Source organism: Polypterus senegalus, chromosome 5 (assembly GCF_016835505.1).
Source record: "Polypterus senegalus isolate Bchr_013 chromosome 5, ASM1683550v1, whole genome shotgun sequence".
NCBI lineage: Eukaryota > Metazoa > Chordata > Cladistia > Polypteriformes > Polypteridae > Polypterus > Polypterus senegalus.
The window spans coordinates 188,440,089-188,465,828 of NC_053158.1; the positions used below are offsets into that span (position 1 = coordinate 188,440,089).

General features: G+C 42.0%; 1 protein-coding gene across 2 annotated transcripts in view; it reads left to right on the forward strand.

The window, feature by feature from the left end:
• Positions 1–25,740, forward strand: part of ppp1r16a (protein phosphatase 1, regulatory subunit 16A) — a 180,008-nt gene that overhangs the window by 139,619 nt on the left and 14,649 nt on the right. For both annotated transcript variants that reach the window (XM_039753803.1, XM_039753804.1), the window contains exons 6-8: positions 3,116–3,240; positions 5,127–5,252; positions 22,233–22,308. In XM_039753803.1, coding sequence (XP_039609737.1) covers positions 3,116–3,240; positions 5,127–5,252; positions 22,233–22,308 — 327 coding nt within the window. The remainder of the gene's footprint in view (positions 1–3,115; positions 3,241–5,126; positions 5,253–22,232; positions 22,309–25,740) is intronic.

Genomic DNA, 25,740 nt, shown 5'->3' on the forward strand with positions numbered 1-25,740 from the left:
TGGATAAGTGCAAACACTGAAATACATTTTTTGCACGCAGCAATGAATTTTGTTCACTCAAATTCAGCTTTTGTACGCTCAAAATAAATTTCTCCTCAAAATGCAACACTTGCACTTGCAATATTTTTTTACGTGTGCTCAGAATAGTGGCACTGAAATAACGCCATATATCTTGGTCCCTGGAGAACCTAGGGGGAATATTATTCCAATTCGATATCTTGTCCCCCTCTCACCAAGGACAGTATCGCCAAATGTGGCCCAACCTTCGGCACCCATAGCACTGCCTCTGTCCTCCTGGTATTCTCCCCCTACGGGACTGAAAACAATAAGGAAATGTTAGGTCCGCCCCTTCTCTTGCTGGGAGAGAAACCCCTGCCGCCTCTAACGGTGTTTTTTCTTTCTGCTTCTATACCTTTCTTGTCAGGAGACCTCGGTTTAATCTTAGAGCCCTCCTGTTTAATCTGGGGCTTATATACAGTCTGGATCTCTCTATTACAAGAAGAGAGCCCCTTTACTGTCTGCACCCCTCTTGATTTACAAATTACCTTTGGCGGCGTCTTAAGGGCCGTCTCGCTCCGGGAATCAGCACTGTCTAGCTGCCCCGGATCGATTAGCCCTTCCGCTGACCACTCGGTTAACGTACCGGCCTCTCTTGTAGGGCATGCCGTGTATTGGCACCCGCTACTTATTAAACGCGGGCCCGGATCACACCGCGTCCCTCTATTATGTACGATACGGTCACGCCTACCTGTATCGCCGCATTATTCATTACGGGAGGCTCCCCACCAAATCGCCACACGTAGGCCCTCACCTTCTCCAAAGGCTCTCTGGCTGCAGCTCCCAACTCCCCGACGATCTTTTCAATGGTCGTCAGGACCTGTAAGAAACTTGCTACGGGCTCGATTAAGCGTTCGAGTTCCCGCAAGTCATTATTTATTTCGACCGGCATAAGACTTACTTCCTTGTCTGTCTTCTCTGCCGGCCGGGAGCCAATGAGCACGCCCGCATCTGGCACGTGCTCTGACGGGTCTCGCGGAGGCTTCTGGGACTTGGAGTTCTCAGAGGGTTGAGTTGCCTTCTTCGGCGAACTGCGGTCTGTCTTTAATACTTTTGTGACATCCCGATCAGCTACTTCCCGACCCTCCTTACCTTCTTGTGGGTTGAGCGATGCCTCGCTCGCCTCTCCCTTCCCCTTCGGAAAGACCAAGTCCGTTCCTTCGAGCTCGAAGGCGCAAACAGCGGGACGCGGAGCTCCTCCTTCCCAGAATGCACCGGGTTTGCTACCGTGTCCCTCGTCGGCTGCCATCATGCGGAAGTCTTTTCCCCTGTGCTCAGGTTCCGACAGGAGCGGGCCGTTGTCTCCGGGGTAGTCTCCTTTTTCCCTCGGAGCCTCCAGGTGATCATCTCCAAGATACATGCACGGGACAAAGTGAGTAACAATAAAAGGATTTGTAATGTCGTTCCCGGCACTTACCTTAAGAGTGATCGTTGCTTCCTGGAGGTTTCTCCGGACTTGAAAGGCCACTCCTTAACTCCTCCTGAGCATCGGCCATTACACACAGGTCACTCCCGCTGGCGATATTGCTCTGCTTGCCCTTCTTCTTCCCCATTTTGGACTCGGAATTTTCGGGTTCTGGCGATGCTGTGGTGATTCCTGATTCCGTAGTCTTCTTGGGGTTCGTTACCCACAGAAATATTTTATTCAGGTCCTCTGCAATAGACGCTAGAGTATCCTGCCGGCTACGCCACTGTGAACGATAGGGGGCGCTCTCGCTCCCTTGAACCCCTGTCCACGACTCCAGACACCAGGTAAAAGTCCTCAAGTTGACTTTATTTTGTCGCCACAGTGCACAAAGCACACTCTCCACCACAATACTCATATAAATCACCAATACAATCAGTAAACAATCCTCCAGCTCCCAGACGCGTTGCCACCCTTCCACCCAGCTCAGCTCATTGTCTGGGAGCTCCCACAGTCCTTTTATACTCCCTGACCCGGAGGTGTTCCTGCCCAACAGTCCACAAGTCCTTATTCCTTCCGGGTCAGGGTAAACAATGCTTTTTCTCACCCCGGAAGCCCGTCGCTCTTCCTATGACAAATTTCCGGGTCATAGGGCACGAAGAACTCTTCGGTCCTCTCTGCAGCTCCCTCTCGTGGCCCCCATGGCATCCAGCCGGGCGGTGCATAAAAACTCCATTGTCCATGATGCCCTGCTGGTCTTCTGGGGACCTCCATGCTGCAAGGAGGGCTCCACCTGGCGGCTTGGGGTATTGGCGGGATAAACAGCCGGCCATCCTCCACAATATATATATATATATATATATATAGTAGTTTAAAAGTATTTGAATTGTGTGCTCAGTAATATAAGGTGACATGTTTGGACAGTTATTTGTGGTAATAAAACACTTTACTATGATTACAAAACCTTGCTTCTGAATAATAGTACTAGTTGCTCTAATTTATATTACTGTGCTCCAGTTAGATCATACTCATCCTTTAAGAAAAGGCAGGCAATGTGTCATAGTGGTTAAGACTTTAGACTTCAGACTTCAAACTCTAAGGATGTGGGTTCAAATCCCACTACTGACACCACTGTGTGACCTTGAGCAAGTCACTTCATCTGCCTCTGCTACAATTGAAAAGACAAGGTGAATGGAAAACCAATCCTATCTCAGATCATTTACAGTAAGTCGCCTAGGAAAAACCTATCAGTCCAATAATAAATAAACATTATGAAAGAGATGAAAACATAAATCGAAAGAGATCTCAGAAAACCTAACATGCTCTTCAAACTAAATTCTCAAGTTTGACTGCTTTTACCTCAGTCATATGTCATGTCTCCTTTTTGTCTGAAGCTTTGTTTCCTAAGGAATTTTTGGAGAAACATCTGCGACAAAGTTGATTCTTAAATAAAATATAAATGAGAAGTCTAATGTGCAATCAAAGATCAGCCTTTGAGTAGTAAAATTTTTCTATGGGTGAGTTTTGGACAAGCTGTGAAGGACAGATTTCACACGATGAGTGGAAAAAGATCTAATGGCTACCTACATCTAACACCTAAGAATGTAAGACACTCTGACCAGTTTTTATTAACTGCTGCTTCTTCCTGTTCAGGTATCACACAGGAGAAGATCAATGAATGCCGTGTAGCCAAAGAAAGTCAAATGGTTGCAGATATCAGGGCGCTAATTCAGGCTGGGTCTGATCTCAACACTCCGGATGGTAACAAGGCGTCTCTAGTAAGTGTTTTTTTTTTTTGTTTTTTTTTTCATTTCTCTGTAGTATGGGGCTGGATTTAGTATTCATGTCTGTTGGTATTCGTTGAAGATAATGTGACAGTTTAGACAGGTAAGTGCACAGTCAGACAGCTTTAATGATCGTTAGAAAATTTTAACAAGAACAGGCATTTCAGCCCAAAAAGCTTGTCCATCCTGTTCGCCTGGTTTCTCCAAAATAATCAAGTCAATATGTGAAGGTCCCTAAAGTCCTACTCTCCACTACACTAGTTAGTAATTTATTCCATGTGACTGTTTTTTGTGTGAAGAAAAACCTTTTATCATTTGTGCGCTATTGCTTCTAACTACGTCTTTGAGTTCTTATACAATATTATAAAGCTACAGCTAGCTGGTTTCCACTGTCTTCAAAGTTTTAAACGCTTTGCTCATGTCACCACTTAATCTCTGTTTGGTTAAACTGAAAAAGTTTGGTTCTATCAGTCTTTCCTCATAGCTCATATTAAACCTAGTTGCTCACCTCAAGACCTTCTGTAGCACTGCTGTGTCTTTTGTCTGCTATGGAGACCAAAACTGCACAAAGTACTCCATCTGAGGCCTCACTAGTGTGTTATAAAGCTTAAGCACAACCTACCTTGCCTTCATGCTTGATACCCTGACCTCCTGTTAGCCTTCTTGATCACTTCTGTACATTGTTTGGGTGTTGACCAGTGGTTCCCAAACTCGGTCCTGTGGCTGCAGGTTTTTGTTCCAACCAACCTCCATTTTTTGTTGGACTCCTAGCCTAATTAAGTGAGTCATTATTTCCTGTGTTTTGGAGTCCAATGTAGAAATTACAAACTAAGTTTGGTAGATTTTTATTAAAGGGTAATAAGCAGTTGTATGGGGACTATGTAGCTTTTTTTTAAGTCGTTAACAGTATTTTCAGCCTAATTTGCATTCTGCTTTTCCAGGTTTTCTGCTTATTTAATTGGTTATTTACTAATTAGTGGGTCTGACACGGAAGTCGTTGGAGCTTTCATCATCCTGGGTGTCTGTGATGCTGGTTGTTAATGGTCACTATTAATGTTAAATGAAGGGAGCAAACTACACAGGAAAAGGGAAAATAATCTGAAAATAACAACAGAGAGTTAAGCATCTGTCTTTAGAAAAAAATACAAATTTTTCTAAATGTTTTATAAATATAAAAACCATACTTTTTTTTTCTGAATGCAGAATAAGAGAAGAGTAAAAAAGACCAGCTAATTAAATGATATCAGTTGTTATCGATTATTATCACCGATTGTGAATCTGGTTGGAGCAAAAACCTGCAGCCATAGTGGATCCCCAAGACCGAGTTTGGGAACCACTGGTGTAGACAGTGATGAGTCCACTACGTCTCCTGGATCCTTTTCATAAGGCATACTTTACATTTCAGACCTTCCATTGTGTAATTAAATGTAACATTTTTACTTCCTGAGTGTAATTCCTTACATTTACTTAAATTAAATTTCATCTGCCATAGATCTGCCCAAGCCTGTATGCTGTTCAGGACCCTATGCTACTTATCTACCCTTTCATCTCCTCTGTCATGGTTGGCCTACTGTGTACAGCTAATTTCTTTGGGAGTGTGTGAGGCTTAACTGGATGGCATACAGCTTAAACTTGATAAACGAAGTCAGCTGTGCTGAATCTTTATCACTCTAGTTACGTAGTCTGAGGAGGTTGTACAGATTGAAAAATGAAAGAGTCAAAGTCGTTCTGAAAGTAACTTGGTTATGTTGTGACTTATATGGACAGAGCTCTGGCACACATCTGTGACCACTGTCGTTTTCAGAGTGTTTGACTAGAGCTTAAGTATGATTTGTAGGATTCTGTTTGAGTCATGTTCATTATTGTGTTGTCCCCTGAAGTTGCATATTGCTGCTGCCAATGGCTACCATACAGCTGCTGAACTTCTACTGGAGCAAAAAGCCAAAATAGATCTGAAAGACTGTGATGGATGGGAGCCTCTACATGCTGCCTCCTGTTGGGGACACGTGAGTATTGTACATGTTTGGCCTTAAATCTTTTGATTCTTATTTCTACCAAATATAAGGTGAGGAAAGCATCTGAGAATACAGACTGGGAGTCATGCCTGTGCAAGTAAAGTGACATTTTACAGCACTACAAGGAGCCTTGTCCATCTCCTTCAAATCAGAGAAAGGACACACAATAATCAAAGCATGATTAGAGTCTGCATTTTCGAAACTCTCCATTTTCATCAATTCACTCTGCAAGGCTGGGTCAGCATTTTCAGAAATATACAGCTCTGGAGAATATTTGCAAAATTCTTAGTATTTTGGAGTTAAAAACACCATGGTAGTATGGACAAATGGCAAAAACAGAGAGTAATGTCTGCATTTTAACGTAGTAGTGTGGCTGTGGCCTAGATCTGCAAAGTGTAAGGAACTCTCAGTCTTTTGGTCATACAAGGATTCCAGAATCTAAAATTTTAAGAAAAAATTGTGTATGTGTTCACAGCTTCCGTGCAGTATCTATCAGGGTGGTGTGTCCAAATGGTGCACAGTAATATGGAGTTTTTGTCAACTGAGACGACATGAGATCACTCGGCATTATAAGCAAGCATCTGAATTCCCTGTCACTCATGCTTCAGAAATCCACCAAAGGAAGAATTCTTATTCAAGAGAAATTCTTGTTTAGCTCCTGGGCATCCGGCCTGAAGTTGTTTTACTGTCACATTTGTCATATTTGACCTTTGTATTTGGTCTAGTGGCAGTTTTTCCAGTTCCACCAAGTATTTGTGTGACGATGCCAGTCCCCTACAGACTCTCTCTTCCCACATGGGAGTCGATAGTTATGACCGAGATGAGCTGATAAATGAGGACAATTCTCTGATGATGCCAGAGGATGGTGGAAAAAGTGTCCAAGTGTCTTTATTTAAGAAACAGTCAACACAAAAGTAAAACTAACAAGTGTCAATTGTGCAGTGTTCTAAAAAAAAAAGTACATAAATAAATCCATAAAAATCCAGTGAAAAGTGGGAATAAACAAAATCAATAAATAAATTCGTTAAAATTCTGAGGTTAAGATGCAGACTAACTCCTCCTGATCTCAGTCCACCTCCTTCTCATTCTCCCCGGCTCACCCATTGCTCACATAGCCGGCGGAGACTCAGCAGCCATGAGCTCCTTTCGGTCGACCTCCGTCTTGGCTGCCTCCAGGCATCACGGCTAGACTGTCCAAGGTCGGCTCTCCTCCCTTCTTCCTTCACGCTCACGTGGTCGCACCTTGGAAGCCTAAGGAGGGCATCTGCCTTGCTTGCCACACTCCACCCGAATGTTCAGTGGGGCGAACTAGTCCGTAGAGCACCACAGCTAAGGCTCCTTCACGGGGCCCCAGCTCTTACTGCTTCCTCCTTTCAGGTGGCCAGATCAATCGCCAAGACTGCCTTTAACGTCTTTTAACCTCTGTCTGTCTCTTTCCTTGTGCCGACCCGTATATACACACATACGTCTCTGTGGGCACAGCGCCTTCATCACATTCCACAGGAAGCCAATGAAGCAATTGAGAATTATCGCACTCACACATACAGGTGCGACTCGCCCCAACTACTTCGTTAACTCCCTGCGGTCGTGCAATCGTGCCCACGTAGAGTGACGCGGTTTTATGGATTTAAGACTGGCCCTTTTTTGAAGCCGCGGACCCGCTATACCACTATGGACCTAAAATGTGATCCTTTTTAACTTCTTCAAGATAGTTTTTATTCATATAATTCAAAATTTTGAATTTGAGTTATCAATAAACTACTTTAAAATTCACGCTGTTTGCTTTTGAAGTGCAAAATTGAGAAATTGGCTGCAGGTAGTGTCTATTGAAATGAAAATTGCTTTTGTAGGCACCACTTTTTGTCTCATGCCCCCTTTCACTGCCAAATTCTAAAGAGGGAGTCACCTCCTCTATGCAAATGTGATCAAACACTGCCTTTACATTGCCTCTTCAAAAAACATCTGGCTGCAAGCATTTATTGAAAAGTTCCTGTGCATTGTGACTTTTGAAAATCGTTGCCTTTGCAGCTACTGCCAGGCATTAGTGAATTTTGAAAAACACTTTCCGCCAGTCATTGAAGGGGAACTTGCCCACACCATACAGATTTGTGTGATCAAAAGCCACGTGTTCATAGTGTACTCATAAGAATATTGCTTACCCACTCACCGCCTTGCTCTTAATGTCTTCTGAAAGGTGTCTTTCCAAATGCTTTGCTTTTATGATATATTGTACATTTATTTTCTTAGCAGATGATTTTATACAAAGAGGTCAACATAATCAGGTAAATATCAGTCTGGGGGATTGTACAAGTGTTACAGGACAAGGTTACAAAATTGATCACAACTGAGGAGTGCCAAACAAAATGCAAGCTAGTTGCACTTTCAAGTTAGTAGAATCAATCAAAGCCATTATCAATTAGAAATCCACAGAACAAGAGAGTCTTCAAACACTTCTTAAAGACATTGACGGAGTCAGCAGTTTGTGTGGAAGTGGGCAGCTCACTTTAACAGCTAGGAGTTACATGTGAGAAGAGTCTGGATTGAGGTTTGATGCCACACAGAGGTGGCTTCACTAGACAGTGTTCATTAGCAGACCTCAGAGGGTGAGAAGGAGCATAGGATCTCACAAGTGTCCCCATATACATAGGTGCTAGGCAACTGACTACTCTATAGGCAATTATAGCATAATGCCCTAAAGTAACTTAAAGAGAGAAGTCGCATGTAGTTGTTATAATTTTTCTCTCAAAGGGGTTCAAGTTTTCCAAAGATAACGCAGGAAGCAGACCAGAATCCCTACCAGCCTGCCTAGAAAAGGTGCACAGAGAGACGGCCAAAGCTCCCACAGTACAAGCTGGTCTCAGCCAACAGCCCGGCCAAAATGTACTTTATCCTTAAAAAGCTCAAAACTATACCAAAAAATACCATCAAAAAACCTTTGGCTTGAGCATACAACAGTCAACAAGAATCTTTATAAGTAAAAATACTTATTTAACAATGAAAACTACTGTAATTCAGACACTCAAAAAAGTAATTGTCAACAGGCAATCCAAATACAGCAAGTCTAAAAGCACAACCCTTAATCTTAATCCATAAATCAGCAGCAAAATGGTCACAAATCCAGCAAAAGTGCAAAGAAGAAAGAAATCCTCACAAAGATAGCCAAATTCCACCAGAGCACATTCAATTGAACCACAAATGGACTTCTTCTTCTAAGTTTTTCTTGCGGTTGGCAGAGCAACATAAAGGTGCAGTACATTACCTACTGAGCTGAAATGTGGAGCAGAGACTCAGAAAGCAAAAAAAAAAAATAGAATTTCAAAAATAATTTAAAAATTCCAGTGCTATTGAAAAATAATGATAAACATTTACATATATTATCCATGTTCTTATATTTTGCTATATTTCATGTGCGGAGTGGTGGCTGTGAAGCTAGGGATCTGGCAATCAGAAGGTTGCTGATGTGAATCCCGTAAATGCCAGAAGTGATTCCACTCCAATGGAGCCTTGAGCGAGGCCCTTAACCTATAATTGCTCTGTCCTTGGTATGATGTTAACCTGCATCCAGCCAAGCAAGCAGGTCCTCCAACTTGAAGGGGTTGACGGCAGGATTGGCATTCCAGCCACCCTTAAGAACCTCACACTGTTTTTTTTCCATTCAGACTAGAGTGGTGGTGATGTGTCACCCGTTGGACGTCAGTGCTCAGATCCTAACTTGGGATCCTGAGGCGGTTCATTGTGTGGTGGGTGCAGCAGTGCATGCTCCCAACCTCTCTACTATTTTTCTGTATTATATATATAAACACACATTGTGACAGACAGGGGGTGCTATCGCTCCCTTGAACCCTCAGATTATATGCCAGACACCAGATAAAAGTCCACAATAATGACTTTTTATTAATCAACAGTGCACAAAGCACCCACCTCTCCACAATACTCATTAAATAATACAATTCTCACTAATAAACCAATCCACCACTCCCAGACGCGTTGCCACCCTTCCACCCAGCTCAGCTCAACGCTCTGGTGTCTCTCTTAGTCTTTTATAGTCCCTGACCCGGAAGTGTTTCCAATCCTCCAGTCACCTGACTTCCTATCACTTCCGGGTCAGATCAAAAGTCCTCTTCTTCATCCCGGAAATACGTCTTAGTCAAGGTGACAGAGGGAATGACGTACTTCCGGGATGAAGAAGAGGACTTTTGATCTGACCCAGAAGTGATAGGAAGTCACGTGACTGAAGGATTGGAAACACTTCCTGGTCGGGGACTATAAAAGACTGAGATTATAGGTGAAACCAAAGTCTCTGTGTCTTCCTGCAGCGTCCCCTGGAGGTCCCCATGGTATCCAACAGGGCTGTGATGAAAAACTCCATTGTCCATGATGCCCTGCTGGAACTCGGGGCACCTCTATGTTGCTTGCAGGATTCCACCTGGCAGCCTGGTGGTGTTGGCCGAGATGAAAAGCAGGCCATATCCCACAACATATACAGTATACACAAACACATATACAGTGGGTACGGAAAGTATTCAGACACCCTTCAATTTTTCACTCTTTGTTATATTGCAGCCATTTGCTAAAATCATTTAAATTAATTTTTTTCCTCATTAATGTACACACAGCACCCCATATTGACAGACAAAAAAAAGAATTTTTGAAATTGTTGAAGATTTATTAAAATGGTCCTAAGTATTCAAACCCTTTGCTGTGACACTCATATATTTAACTCAGGTGCTTTCCATTTCTTCTGATCATCCTTGAGATCACCTTCATTTGAGTCCAGCTGTGTTTGATTATACTGATTGGACTTGATTAGGAAAGCCACACACCTGTCTATATAAGACCATACAGCTCACAATGCATGTCAGAGCAAATGAGAATCATGAGGTCAAAGGAACTGCCTGAAGAGCTCAGAGACAGAATTGTGGCAAAGCACAGATCTGGCCAAGGTTACAAAAAAAATTTCTGCTGCACTTAAGGTTCCCAAGAGCACAGTGGCCTCCATAATCCTTAAATGGAAGACGTTTGGGATGACCAGAACCCTTCCTAGAGCTGGCCGTCCGGCCAAGCTGAGCTACCGGGGGAGAAGAGCCTTGGTGAGAGAGGTAAAGAAGAGCCCAAAGATCACTTTGGCTGAGCTCCAGAGATGCAGTCAGCAGATGGGAGAAAGTTGTAGAAAGTCAACCATCACTGCAGCCCTCCACCAGTCAGGGTTTTATGGCAGAGTGGCCTGTCAGAAGCCTCTCCTCAGTGCAAGACACATGACAGCCCGCATGGAATTTGCTAAGACTCTGTAAGATTCTCTGGTCTGATGAGACCAAGATAGAACTTTTTGGCCTTAATTCTAAGTGGTATGTGTGGAGACAACCAGGCACTGCTCATCACTTGTCCAATACCGTCCCCACAGTGAAGCATGGCGGTGGCAGCATCATGCTGTGGGGGTGTTTTTCAACTGCAGGGACAGGACGACTGGTTGCAATCAAGGGAAAGATGAATGCGGCCAAGTACAGGGATATCCTGGACAAAACCTTCTCCAGAGTGCTAAGGACCTCAGACTGGGCCAAAGGTTTACCTTCCAACAAGACAATGACCCTAAGCACACAGCTAAAATAACGAAGTAGTGGCTTCACAACTCTGTGACTGTTCTTGAATGGCCCAGCCAGAGCCCTGACTTAAACCCAATTGAGCATCTCTGGAGACCTAAAATGGCTGTCCACCAACGTTTACCATCCAACCTGACAGAACTGGAGAGGATCTGCAAGGAGGAATGGCAGAGGATCCCCAAATCCAGGTGTGAAAAACTTGTTGCATCTTTCCCACGAAGACTCATGGCTTTATGAGCTCAAAAGGGTGCTTCTACTAAATACTGAGCAAAGGGTCTGAATACTTAGGACCATGTGATATTTCAGTTTTTCTTTTTTAATAAATCTGCAACAATTTCAAAAATTCATACATTAATGAGGAAAAATGGCTGCAATATAACAAAGAGTGAAAAATTGAAGGGGGTCTGAATACTTTCCGTACCCACGGTATATATATTGTGGCACCCGGCCGGGGCGGGAGCTTGTACCTCCTCCAGACCGCGAGGGGGGTCCGTCCTGGTTACGCTGGTGGCCTCGGGTAGAGGGCATGGAAGCCCAGCCCTGTAGGGGCCCGTGGTCACCGCCAGGCGGCGCCCCACTTCCAGACCATCATCTGCCACATCCGGCAGAGGCAGGAGCCCGGCTGGGACGCCCAGGAGGACCGGAGGAGGGCCTATACCTCCACCAGACCACAAGGGGGTGTCCGCCCTGTTTATGTGGATGGCCCCGGGTAGGGGGCATGGAAGCCCAGCCCTGTAGGGGCCCGTGGCCACCGCCAGGCGGCGCCCCACTGCCTGAACAGCCCTGGAGCCCAGCACTTCCACCACACCAGGAAGTGCTGGGGGGGGAGACGACTGGGGACACCCGGACGGCTTCCGGGTGCGCAGCCGGCACTTCCGCCACACAAGGGCATGTCTGCGGAGGAGTGCCGGGAAGCAGCTAGAGCCCATCTGGGTTCCCATAAAAGGGGCCGCCTCCCAGCAGTCGGGTCGAGAGTCGGGAGGAAGGAAGACAAAGCTGGCGAGAGGACAGGAGGCGGCCAGAAAAGGACTGTGTGGCCTGGACTTTGGGGGATCGGTGCTGGAGACACTGGGGTGTGACTGCATGGTAAAATTGTAAATAATAGTGTAAATAAACGGTGTGTTGGGTGAGATATGCTGTCCGTCTGTCTGTGTCCGGGCCAGCGTTCACAATATATCTATACTAATAAAAGGCAAAGCCCTCACTCACTCACTCACTCACTGACTCATCACTAATTCTCCAACTTCCCGTGTGGGTGGAAGGCTGAAATTTGGCAGGTTCATTCCTTACAGCTTCCTTACAAAAGTTGGGCAGGTTTTATATCGAAATTCTACGCGTAATGGTCATAACTGGAAGCAGTTTTTCTCCATTTACTGTAATGGAGATGAGCTTCAACGCCGTGGGGCGGAGTTTCGTGTGACATCATCACGCCTCCCACGTAATCACGCAGTACATAGAAAACCAGGAAGACCTCAAAAAGCGCTGAAGAAAACATGCATTATATAATTGAGAAGGCAGCGAAACAATAAGAAGCGAGCGAGTGAAATATACAACCATATTCATGAGTTCTGCTACTTCGGAAACAAAGCACGATGTAAACCTACACTTTAAATTAAGTTCATAGACAGGCTGCGCTGGCGTTTGTAATTTAGTGCCTGCCCATATAAGGCCGTCCGTCAGCGGCAATCCAATAGCAAACTGCCACGTGTGCCACTGTGCTTATGGAGAGGAAGATGAGATGGTCAGGGTGGTGTTTGACACAAACTCAGCGAAACTGCGAGAGAAAGTTTTAAGTGCCAGGACTAAGGTAACATTAAATACAGCCATGGACATAGCGAGATGGCACCAGCACAGCTGGGAACCTTCGATGCATGTACACCGAGTGGCTCACGTGAACTGGCGCAGTGCACAGATAAAGGCAACAGTTCCAAAGAGCCGAACAAAACCGAATTACACAATTGAAAAGGCAGCAAAAATATGAAGCGTCTGATACATACAAGCATATTCATAAATCCAACTACTGCGGAAACAAAGCACACGTTGGAAAAGTCAATGTCCCGCTAAAGGAAGACAGTGTAAAAAACCCGTGCATGCAGTGTGTCAGGTCTCAGATAAAGAAGACGAGCTGTTTATTGATGCAGTAAGAAACGAATCGATGAATGAAACCTGTCATCTTTACAGCGATTGACAAACACGGAATGTAACTTGAACACAACACATCCTACAAATACGAACCTGATTGAAAGAAATAATGATAATCAAATCCTTGATGACAGCAACACTCAGTAACACTCACAAAACAAATACTGTATATTGACAGTCATGTTACGTTATTTTTAAAATGTTCCCTTTTCTTTTTCTAGCTTTTTTAACATACTACTTCTCCGCTGCGATACGCGGGTATATATATATGTATATATATATAACCCGATCTACATACTCGAATAATGGATACTTTATTCGCCATCAATGATTGTTTTGGTAAAGCCATACTCAGTGTATTCATTAGATGAACGGTAAAAAGTAAGGGCAAGGGAGGATGACTTATTGAGGCATGCAGGCTGTAGTGCTTGCGTCAACTCTATCTGAATTGCGATCACATTTGAAAAAATATATCTTTTCAAGTTCTATTTAGTCCATATGTGTCAAACTCAAGGGCAGGGCCACATCCGCCCGGCGCGTAATTATATCCGGCCCATGAGATCATTTTATATACTGTATTATTGTTATTAAAGCCCGGGTATATGAAGCGCTGGTAACACAATAAACAACAACAACAACAACAACAACATTTATTTATATAGCACATTTTCATACAAACAGTAGCTCAAAGTGCTTTACATATTAAAGAATAGAAAAATGAAAGACATAATTATAAAAAATAAATCAACATTAACATCGAATAAGAGTAAGGTTCAATGGCCAGGGGACAGAAAAACAAAAACTCCAGGCGGCTGGAGAAAAATAAAATCTGTAGGGATTCCAGACCATGAGACCGCCCAGTCCCCTCTGGGCATTCTACCTAACATAAATGAAACAGTCCTCTTTGGATTTAGGGTTCTCACGGAAGGGCTTGATGATGATGATGGTCACGTAGACTTCTTCCTTTTAATCCGTCCATCATTGTTGGAGCATCATGAAGCTTTGAGTAGGTGGAGGTGGCAGGCCACCACCACAAAGAAACGGAAAAAGAAACAGAAAAGAGAGTAGGGGTCAGTACCGATTTTAGAGCCACCATGAATAGTTGTTATGATGAATTGAACATACAGAGTATCAGGATTAAGTTAAATTACGATTAAAATGAAGTTATAAAAGGCCATGTTAAAGTAATGTGTTTTCAGCAGTGTTTTAAAGTGCTCTACTGTATCAGCCTGGCGAATTCCTATTGGCAGGCTATTCCAGATTTTAGGTGCATAACAGCAGAAGGCCGCCTCACCACTTCTTTTAAGTTTTGTTCTTGGAATTCTAAGGAGACACTCATTTGAGGATCTGAGGTTACGATTTGGAATATAAGGTGTCAGACATTCCGATATATAAGATGGGGCGAGATTATTTAAGGCTTTATAAACCATAAGCAGAATTTTAAAGTCAATTCTGAATGACACAGGTAACCAGTGTAGTGACATCAAAACTGGAGTAATGTGTTCTGATTTTCTTTTCCTAGTTAGGATTCTAGCAGCTGCATTCTGCACTAGTTGCAAACGATTTATATCTTTTTTGGGTAGTCCTGAGAGGAGTGCGTTACAGTAATCTAGTCGACTGAAAACAAACGCGTGAACTAATTTCTCAGCATCTTTCAGTGATATAAGAGGTCTAACTTTACTTATGTTTCTTAAGTGAAAAATGCTGTCCTAATGATCTGATTAATATGTGATTTAAAATTCAGATTACAGTCAACAATCACCCCTAAGCTTTTTACCTCCGTCTTGACTTTTAATCCTAATGTATCCAGTTTATTTCTAATAGCCTCATTGTATCCATTATTGCTGATCACTAAAATTTCAGTTTTCTCTTTATTTAACTTGAGAAAATTACTATTCATCCATTCTGAGATACTAGTCAGACATTGTGTTAGTGAATCAATAGAATCGGGTCATCAGGTGCTATTGATAAGTACAGCTGTGTGTCATCAGCATAGCTGTGGTAGCTCACGTTGTGCCCTGAGATAATCTGACCTAACGGAAGCATGTAGATTGAGAATAACAGCGGACCCAGGATAGAGCCTTGTGGAACACCATATTGGATATCATGTGTCTTGAGTTGTAATTCCCACAACTAACAAAATATTTTCTCCCTGTCAGGTAGGATTCAAACCAATTTAAGACACTGCCAGAGAGGCCCACCCATTGACTAAGGCGATTTCTAAGAATGTTGTGATCAATGGTGTCAAATGCAGCACTCAGATCTAAGAGGATGAGAACAGATAAATGGCCTCTGTCTGCATTTACCCGCAAGTCATTTACTACTTTAACGAGTGCAGTTTCTGTGCTGTGATTTGTTCTAAAACCTGACTGAAATTTATCAAGAATAGCATGTTTATTTAGGTGGTCATTTAACTGCATAATGACTGCCTTCTCTAGAACTTTACTTAAGAAGGGCAGGTTAGAGATGGGTCTAAAATTTTCAAGAGCGAGGGTCAAGATTATGTTTCTTAAGTAGGGGTTTAACTACAGCAGTCTTAAGACAGTCTGGGAAGACCCCAGTATCTAGTGACAATTTACTATGTCAAGAACATTATCAATTAGCACGCCTGATACTTCTTTGAAAAACCTTGTTGGTATCGGGTCAAGGACAGGTGGAGGGTTTTAATTGAGATATTATTTTTGTAAATCAGGTAAATCTATCCTAGTGAAAGAGTTTAATTTGTTTATAACAGGATGTTGGGGTTTAGAGGGATCCTTAGTGTTGGGGAGATATACTATGTTATTTCTAATATCATTAATTTTTGATTGAAAATACAGCGACAGCCTCACAGGTTTCACTGGAAGCACTTAGGAGGCATTCCTTTGAGCTACCTGGGTTTAGTAGGCGATCAATTGTTGAAAATAAGACTCTAGGATTACTAGCATTGTTATTTATAATATTAGAGAAATAGCAGCGTCTCTCAAGACGGACAGTGTTATTGTATTCTGTTATTTTGACTTTTAATATTTCGTGGTGGATAGTAAGTTTACTCTTCCTCCATTGACGCTCAGCTCTACGGCATGTTCTCTTTAAATCAGACACTCTTTGGGTCTTCCATGGTATAACAATGCTAGAAGATTTTTTCACTGTCTTTTCAGGTGCAACTATGTCAACAGCAGCTCTCACTTTAGAATTAAATCTTTCCACCTTACTATTTACATTGTCCTCGCTATTATAGCTGGCACTATAAACGGACTGATTGCTTAAAATGTTTGTAAGTTTTAAAGCTGCTGCCGAATCAAAGAAGCGTTTTTAACAATATGCTTCTCATGAGTGTTTTTTATCATTATTTCTATATTAAAAAGTAGAAGAAAATGGTCTGATAGACCAATATCAATGATCTGTTTTATATCAACTTTCAGTCCTTTAGTAATCACTAAGTCTAATGTATGACCTGCTTTATGTGTAGGCTGATTTATGAGTTGTCTCAAATCAAAAGAATCCAGGAGGTTCATAAATTCTTTTACTTTTAGATCACACGGATTATCTATATGAAAATTAAAGTCGCCAACTATTAGGAATGTGTCATAATTAGTAATTAAAATTGACATTAAGTCAGAGAATACTAGAACTTGAGAATCTCCATGAATAACAACGGCGAGATACTCAAAGGACTTGAACTTACCAAAACTGACATCTTTACATTTTAATCGGCTCGAGTAAATGTTAGCCAATCCGCCCCCCCTTTTTCCCTGGGAACTACAGATCCCATAATGCAGCGCTTCAGCTGCCTTGCCGAACACTTACCGCTTACTAGAGTTATTGCGCACTGAGTTTGCACGGCGCTTTGGTGACTTTGAAGAACAAAAAAAGTTTGTCTACATGCGGCTCGAACCTTGTGCATGTTTGGTAGCACATATCTGTGTGAGAAGCTCTTCTCAGTGATAAAGACTAACAAAACAGCACACAGGAGTCGCCTCACTGATGAGCACCTGCAATCCATCCTGAGAATCTCCACAACACAGAACCTCACAGCAAACAGAAACGAACCTGTGGCCAAAAAAGATGCCAGGCGTCCAGCTCTAAAATGACATCTGAGCAAAGACAACTGAATGATTTGATTTGTTATTGCACGTAAGAGCGGAGTCAACGTTTTAACAAACAGCGTATTGCACTGATACTGAAATAGCTGTGTGTGTATATATGTAGATATGTATGTATATGTATATATATGTTTATATGTGTGTGTGTGTATGTATGTATATATATATATATATATGTATTTGTGTGTATATATGTGTGTGTATGTATGTGTGTATGTATATGTATGTGTATATGTATAGATATGTATATATATATGTTTGTGTGTGTGTGTAAATATATATATATATTTATATTTATATTTATATATATATATATATATATATATATATATATGACAACAACACTCATCACTCACAACAGTGACAAAACAATTACATTGACAATCATGTTACGTTATTTTCAAAATGTTTCCTTTTCTTTTTCATTGCTTCTTTAACACACTACTTCTCCTCTTGGCCTGGTATTTTGCTAGTGTATATATATGTATGTGTGTATATTATATATATATATATATATATATATATATATATATAACTGTGTATACAGTAATCCTCGTCGTCGCTGGGTTGCGCTCCAGACCCCAGCGATAGGTGAAAATCCGAGAAGTAGAAACCATATGTTTCTATGGTTATTTTTATATATTTTAAGCCCTTATAAACTCTCCCACACTGTTTATAAATATTCCCCTGAGAGTTATACAGCATAATCCCTTTGTATTCTCTTAGATATTAGGTAAGATTCATTGAAATTATGTATATAAACACACTGTTTATATACAGTAAAACCTGAATATTATTTTAAAGATATTGAGTGTCTCCGATATCACGTTACAGCCATTACGATAGACAGGCCACCAGCAATAAATACGTACAGTGCAACAAAAATAGTATACAGTAAATGTGTGTGTACAGTGACACTAAGCGTACGTACATGTACTAAGTACTGTAAGTAGAAAATTAATTATGGTTACTCACCAACAATGACACGATGACTTGTCCGATAACAATGAGTTTTATTTTACTGCACAACAAAGGAGAGCGTTACAGCCCTTAAAGGAGCCACTTCAGGCGATTGTGTAGCACTGCCGTTGTTCTTCTTCTGGCAGTCTTCAATCCAAATCCCTAAAGCAGATTCCATGCCTTATTACATCCACTTACAACTCGTTTTGCACCCTGGTTAAAAGGACACTGCGGCCGTAGATCTTATATTCCTTTCCTACTTTTTAAATAAAAAGAATCGTAGCCTTCAACAAATCCAAAGCGTTTACCTTTTTGCAATCGTTAACATCTTCTTCTTGCGCTTGGGCACGGCCCCTGAAGCAGTAGCAGATCGTTTTGGAGCCATAATGAAGGGCTTGGCTATGCACAAAGATAAACACAAAAGAGCACAACTCTTTACACAGCGAAACACGTTGATGCTGAATGAGCGAGACGAGACTTCCTGGTTAACACCGCATTCAGCAAGTAGGAACTTAACTGCGTGCTCTGATTGGTTAGCTTCTCAGTCATCCGCCAATAGCGTCCCTTGTATGAAATCAACTGGGCAAACCAACTGAGGAAGCATGTACAGGAAGTATTAAAGACACATTGTCTGCAGAACCCGCGAAGCAGCGAAAAATCCGCGTTATATATTTAATTATGCTTTCATATAAAATCATGATAGAGCGAAACCGCGAAAGTCAAAGCGCGATATAGCGAGGGATTACTGTATATGTGTATAGATGTGTATATATATATATTTATATATATGTTTATATGTATATATATGTTTATATATGTGTCTGTGTGTGTATATATATATGCCAGCAACACTCATGACAATGACAAAACAATTACATTGTCAATCATGTTATTATTAAAATGTTTCCTTTTCTTTTTACTTCTCCGCTGCCAATCGCAGGTATTTTGCTATATATATAGATAGATAGATAGAGATATATATATACATATAGATAAATATGAGAACAACACTCATATCAATGACAAAACAATTACATTAACGATCATGTTACGTTATTTTTAAAATTTTTCCTTTTCTTTCTCTTTTCTTCTTTAACACACTACTTCTCCGCTGCGAAGCGCGGGTATTCTGCTAGTATAACATATATTTCTATGGTAACTCCTGTCCCAAAGATTTCAGTTTTTCAAAAAAACCTTTTTTCTTTGTGCCTTTCAAGCAGTGCATTCTATTCATATATGTTTTACCATTTCAGGGATTTCCCAGCTTCTCTTTATAGGCTGGGGATAGTCCCTTAACTGTGATGGACGGGTGGCCCCGCCTCTTGGGATCTGCCCACAAAATACTTGGAACACCAGAGAACAAGATAATATGCAAAGAAAGTAAATAATAACTAAATAAAATTTACAGAAAATACATAATTACACAAATAATAAATAAACAAAGCAATATTATCAGAAATGATAGAAACCAATGAACAATAATGAAAATTGAACAAAGACAGAGAGAAGAAATGTAAATGTAAGCCAGGTGAGGAACTCTTGTCTTAACCATGACAATACCCATCTCAGCTGCTTGAACACAAGACATGCCGCCGTATTTTGAATCCTCTGTAGTGTTTGAGCAGCACATGCAGGTACCACTTGCAGTAAAGAAGTAGTTCAGATGTGACAGCATCAAAGCCTGGACCAGAAGTTGTGCTGCATACTCTGTCAGATACTACATGATGTTGTGGATGTTATACAGAAAAAATCAACACGAATGAGGGAGAGTTGCAGTGTAGTCAGTGAATGATAGCTGGGCATTAGTAATCACCCCAAAGATGCGTACTGACTTGGAAGGTGTTAGCAGTAATGAACATAGCTTTACAGAGGTAGGGTATTTAATAGATGAGCTTGTTGTGATAACAAGGAAGTCCACCTTTCCCAGGTTGAGCTGGAAATGGTGCTTCTACATGCACATTGAGATATCGCTGAGATAAGCTGAGATTGTAGCTGAGACTGCATGGTCTTCTAGAGGAAACAATAGGTACTGCTGTACCAGTTGCATAGAACTGATATAAAAAAAATCCATGGGATTGCACAACAGGGACTAGTCAACTTGTGTACATAGAGAAAAGGAGAATGCCTGGCACTGATCCTTGGAAAAACCCCTGTGATAGGATGGGGTAGCATAGGATAGACTCACCCCCAAGTGGCTGGTGTGTTTTGAAAAGCCACTTCCCTTTTCCTGGCAAAATATCAATGCAACCCCAATTATTCATACATTTTATGGAAAGAGCTGAAGTTCGATTTATGAAAATAAACTTAGAAAAACTAGAATTAAATTCATTCCTAATACCTCTTAAAGTTAACACCATTGCAAACGTGACAGAGATTCTGAGTAATATATGTTATACATCTAAAGAGTAAAATAACTTGCCGAGAACATAAACAAGTTTATCAAGAAGTGAAATAAATGATGTCTCCCTATAGCTTAGAACAGTGGTGGCGAACCTATGGCACGCGTGCCAAAGGGGGCACTCAGAGCCCTCTCAGTGGGCACGCGCGCCGTCGCCCAAGCACAGAGTTCGTTACTATAAAGCCAGAGGAATGCGGGGCCGGGCTGCTCCCCTCACTGCTCCCCCTCTTCACGCTGCGGAGGCCTTTTCTCACATCCCCCGCCCCTCTGCCCAGCAGCCCAATGGGAGCGCTTCTTTCCCCTCCTGTCTGGGGTAAGGTGGGCGGCACACATGCTGCTTGAGTGTGCGGCACGGACTGCAGCCTTTTGAGTCTCTGATTCCTGTGGTGGGGTTGGAGGGGATGTGGTATAGCGGGTCCACTGCTCAAAATTGAAAAGGCCAGTTTTAACAGATAATTGCCGCACTTTTCGGCTTAAAGGGGTTAAGGTAGAGTGGCCGGAGCGGTTTCCGGTAGCTTTGTGATGCGGGTAGTCCTCGCTTAAGCGCACAGGTGAGAAGTCGTCCACATCTGTAATTATTGCCGGGAGTTGCTAATCGCCACACCTGATCCTCGACCCCGTAATATATAATGGAAGCTTTGGGGGCGGAGCTTAATAGGGAAGACCTGCGTGAAACACTTGAGAGGATCGAAGGGATGACAAAGGACAGCACAGTTAGTTATGAAAATGAAATCCTTAAAGTGTGGAATTCTCTGCCAAATAATCTTAAGTCAATGAAGGCACTTGAGATTGCTTTCCTTACTTTGTTTGGAACATCTTATGCTTGTGCACAGCTGTTTTTAGCTTTGAATTAAATCAAATCTGGCACCAGAAACAGACTAACAGATGACCTGAGTGCTGCATGTGTTGCTCTCAAGCTTACAAAGTATGAGCCAAGGTTAGACAAATTATCAGCATGCATACAACAGCAAAAAGCACATTAATTGTTCAACAGCATACCGAATGCAAACTTTTACCTTTCAACAAAAAGTTGTTTGTATCATTGAAAGCTCCTTTATTATGTTTTTCTTTTAAGACAAAAGATGTTAATGTATGAGTGGCTTTTCTAAACTAAAAGCTCAGTAGATAGACAGACAGACAGACAGAGCATCAGTATTGGCAGTTCAGTCCAATTCATCATCCAGCTGCACTCCCAGGTATTTATAGGTCTGTACCCTCTGCACAGTCACCTCTGATGATCACGGGGTCCATGATGGGCCTGGGCCTCCTAAAATCCACCACCAGCTCCTTGGTTATGCTGGTGTTCAGTTTTAGGTGATATTCAGGTTAAATTGCCATGTTGGCACTTTGCGATAAATAAGTGGGTTTTGGATTGCAGTTTGGGCACTTGGTTTCTAAATGGTTCGCCATCACTGGCTTAGAAGGTCAAAGTCCAAAACTGAATTGAAGCATAAAAGGTAAAAATTAAAATACTAGCATGATTTGCATGATGAATTGATTTTAAAGTTCGCAACCGTTAATTTTATAGGCCTGTCATTCTGCGATAAACTGTGCCCCCCTTTGACACACCATATACTAGAAGAGCATAACTCATTGTTACTGTGGGACAAGCCTGTAAATCAATGAACATCACTATTTTAAGGAAGTTTGAAAGTTTATCTTTGTTTTTTGTTCCTGCTCTGTTATGGCTGGAATCTTGTGCACCGTTTCAAACTATACATGTGATTATTTGTTGCTTCATCCAGGATTGATGTCTGGGTGAATTTGTAATATTTTTTTTCTCTTTTAGATCCACATGGTGGAGTTACTGGTGGCCAACGGAGCCAACCTGAATGCAAAGTCTTACATGGATGAGACTCCTTTAGGTAAGGCTGTGAATTTCATCCATCCTTCCTCCAAATTAAATACTGCTTAAGCCAGTTACTTAATGGGATAGTTTTATTGGTAGGTACAGCTCCAATTCCAAAAGCAGGTAATCTGTAATCTATATACTGTATATATAAGCCAAATATCACTATCTCACTCATCACGAAATCTGCCGAACCATGAGGACTTGGGACTTGAAATTTGGAATGTAGGTTACACTTGGCCCATAGGTGCTCAATAAGAAACGGTTTTAAAAATTTCTTGGTCCACGAGTTTTTTAGACCCGTTTGTATGTCTGTCCGCTTTTCACAAGAGAACTACTTAACGGATTTAGATCCGGGTTTTTTCTATAATTTGCTTGAACATTCCATTGATTTTCCGACATTCTCATCACGCTAAGTATCATAGTTCACTTGCGGTACCGATTTATTAGCATGAATCCAAGAGAGACTCATTGGGCTGTGGGGCCCTCCTCATTCACACGTCTGCCTCGGGGTGTAACCTTAACTCCGCTTAGTTAACGAACGAGAGAACTACTTAATGGATTTACATCTTTTTTTTTCTATAATTTGCTTGAACATTCCGGTTGATTTTAAAAGGATCAAAGCACTAACAACTAAACTATATAAGGCCAATAAACCCTTTAAACAAAATAAATACAAGTCTAACATTAACTGTCAAAACCAAATGTAAACATTGTACTTCAAACTGCTGATTGCCCCGTGCGTGGGACTGGACGGCGCTAACGTGTTGATGCCGTCCAGCCCCAAGCACGGGCGATCATGATAACTCGTTAACGGAGATTTGCCGTGTTAATGCAGCTGTGGCGTAAACGTAATTTTAACAAGATTAACACTGACAGCAAACGCTGCAGGGAAAATTATGCCTTAAGCAAATTGTTTTGGTAGCAATTAATCTTCCAAGCTTTTAACATGCTTGTTTAAATAGTACCTTTACAACTGTAATATCCTACGTGGCCTGCTATTGTTTATTATTACTGAAATATGATTTTGCATTTAGACACTCATCAATGGCTAGGTGGAGACGGTGACCAAAACACTGTAAGCGTGTCCACTCATTCAGCTGAAGTGCAAGGATGTTGTTTGCAGCATTATCCATAGTGACACACACTAGACGATCCTCATGCAGTCCCCACGACTCAAGAGCTTCCCTGAGGCCTCTGGCTATCATTTCTCCTGTATGATCATCAGGAAAATAACTTGTCTGCAAACATCGACTGTAGAGTGTCCAGTCTCGGATGAAATGCACTGTCAAGCTCATATAAGGATGCGTTGTGCGGCTCGTCCACATATCCGTTGTTGCAGCGTAGTATGCAGTGTTGTGGACTTCATCCTCTACTTTGGCCCTACACTCGTAATATAAACGAGGCAACTCAACTTGTGTGAAATGTTTTCGGCCGGGAATTATGTACCTGGAGTCGAGCAGTTTTATTAATGCACGAATCCCCTCTTTCTCAAAGGTGTAAAAGGGGACCGTATCTTTGCACATGTAAGTTGTAATGGCCGCTGTTATGTCCTTCCATCTTCGCGAGTCTTTCTTATAAGCGTCCCATGGGCAAAAGCCTGTTCTAAGGTTTGAGTCCGTGGTGTATTTTGAGCACCTGACGGCTCTTTTTTGCCTTTCACTTGTAAACTCTCTGCATGCTCGCTCACGTGCATTTTGCGGAGGTGGTAGAAGAGGTTTGTCGTGTTGGAGTCTGTGGTAGCGATCGGTTTGCAGCATAATTTGCACAGTACCGTTTTCTGGTCCGTGTCAGACTCTTCAAATCCAAACCATCTCCATACTACAGAGGTAGCCCCTCGTTTAGGAACAAGGTCCTTCTGTGTGGAGCTACCTGGTGTTGCCTCGTCTTCATCAGCCATGCTAGTGTGTCTGCATCCACGTGGTGGCCATCAAAACAATGAAAAAAATATTGCCGTAAACAGTTTATTTTGCGACACCACGAAACAAACAATAGCGTAATGTGCAGCGATAGACGTTTTCATATTGTCATCCGATATATATCGTTATATCGAACAGCCCTAAACACAGCACCCCATGTTGACAGACAAAAAAAAGAATTTTTGAAATTGTTGCAGATTTATTAAAAAAACTGAAATATCACATGGTCCTAAGTATTCAGACCCTTTGCTCAGTATTTAGTAGAAGCACCCTTTTGAGCTAATACAGCCATGAGTCTTCTTGGGCAAGATGCAACAAGTTTTTCACACCTGGATTTGGGGATCCTCTGCCATTCCTCCTTGCAGATCCTCTCCAGTTCTGTCAGGTTGGATGGTAAACATTGGTGGACAGCCATTTTTAGGTCTCTCCAGAGATGCTCAATTGGGTTTAAGTCAGGGCTCTGGCTGGGCCATTCAAGAACAGTCACAGAGTTGTTGTAAAGCCACTCCATTATTTTAGCTGTGTGCTTAGGGTCATTGTCTTGTTGGAAGGTAAACCTTCGGCCCAGTCTGAGGTCCTTAGCACTCTGGAGAAGGTTTTTGTCCAGGATATCCCTGTACTTGGCCGCATTCATCTTTCCCTCGATTGCAACCAGTCGTCCTGTCCCTGCAGCTTAAAAACACCCCCACAGCATGATGCTGCCACCGCCATGCTTCACTGTGGGGACTGTATTGGACAAGTCATGAGCAGTGCCTGGTTGTCTCTACACATACCGCTTAGAATTAAGGCCAAAAAGTTCTATCTTGGTCTCATCAGACCAGAGAATCTTATTTCTCACCATCTCAGAGTCCTTCAGGTGTCTTGAAAACTCCAAGATAGAATCTTTTGGCCTTAATTCACGCTAATCCAAGACAGAGGGGACACCAGGAGCGCTGGGCAGGGCCCTCCTCACTGTCCTCTTTCACTAATACGCAGGTGAAGCCGTGGGGTTATGGCTAGTTCTATATATTGAAAACACTACAACAACACATTATTTGATGTTCTTCCTTGTGAATGTAATTGTTTTTTGAAAATAGGATGAATGATCTATATTTGTCCCTAGGTTGAAACCTGACTTATTAAAGAAGCTTAAATAAATAAATACACACCAGAATGACTAAAAAGAATGCAGTGAGGCAGGCATATTGCTGTTCATATGTTGGAGCGCCAATAGCGTTTTCTTGACACACTCCTATGAGTGATTCATTTGCTGAAATTCCTCAGCGTTAGTGTGTCAGAGAGAGGATATTAATCACTGTTTATAATTGCACTCAGTTTTACTTTCATTTCCTCCTCCTCCATTACCTCCAGAGGGCCCAGGATGTGTCTCATAACTGAACGTGTCTTTTAATCAGCTTGTTGATTTGCTGGGCCGGCCTGTGAAGTGATTTTATCAGCCCAGCACACCATAGCATTGAAAATCGCACTGGCCATCAGAGTAGTAGAAGATATAAAAGATTTATTCACTTGTGTCAAATCTGATGACTGCA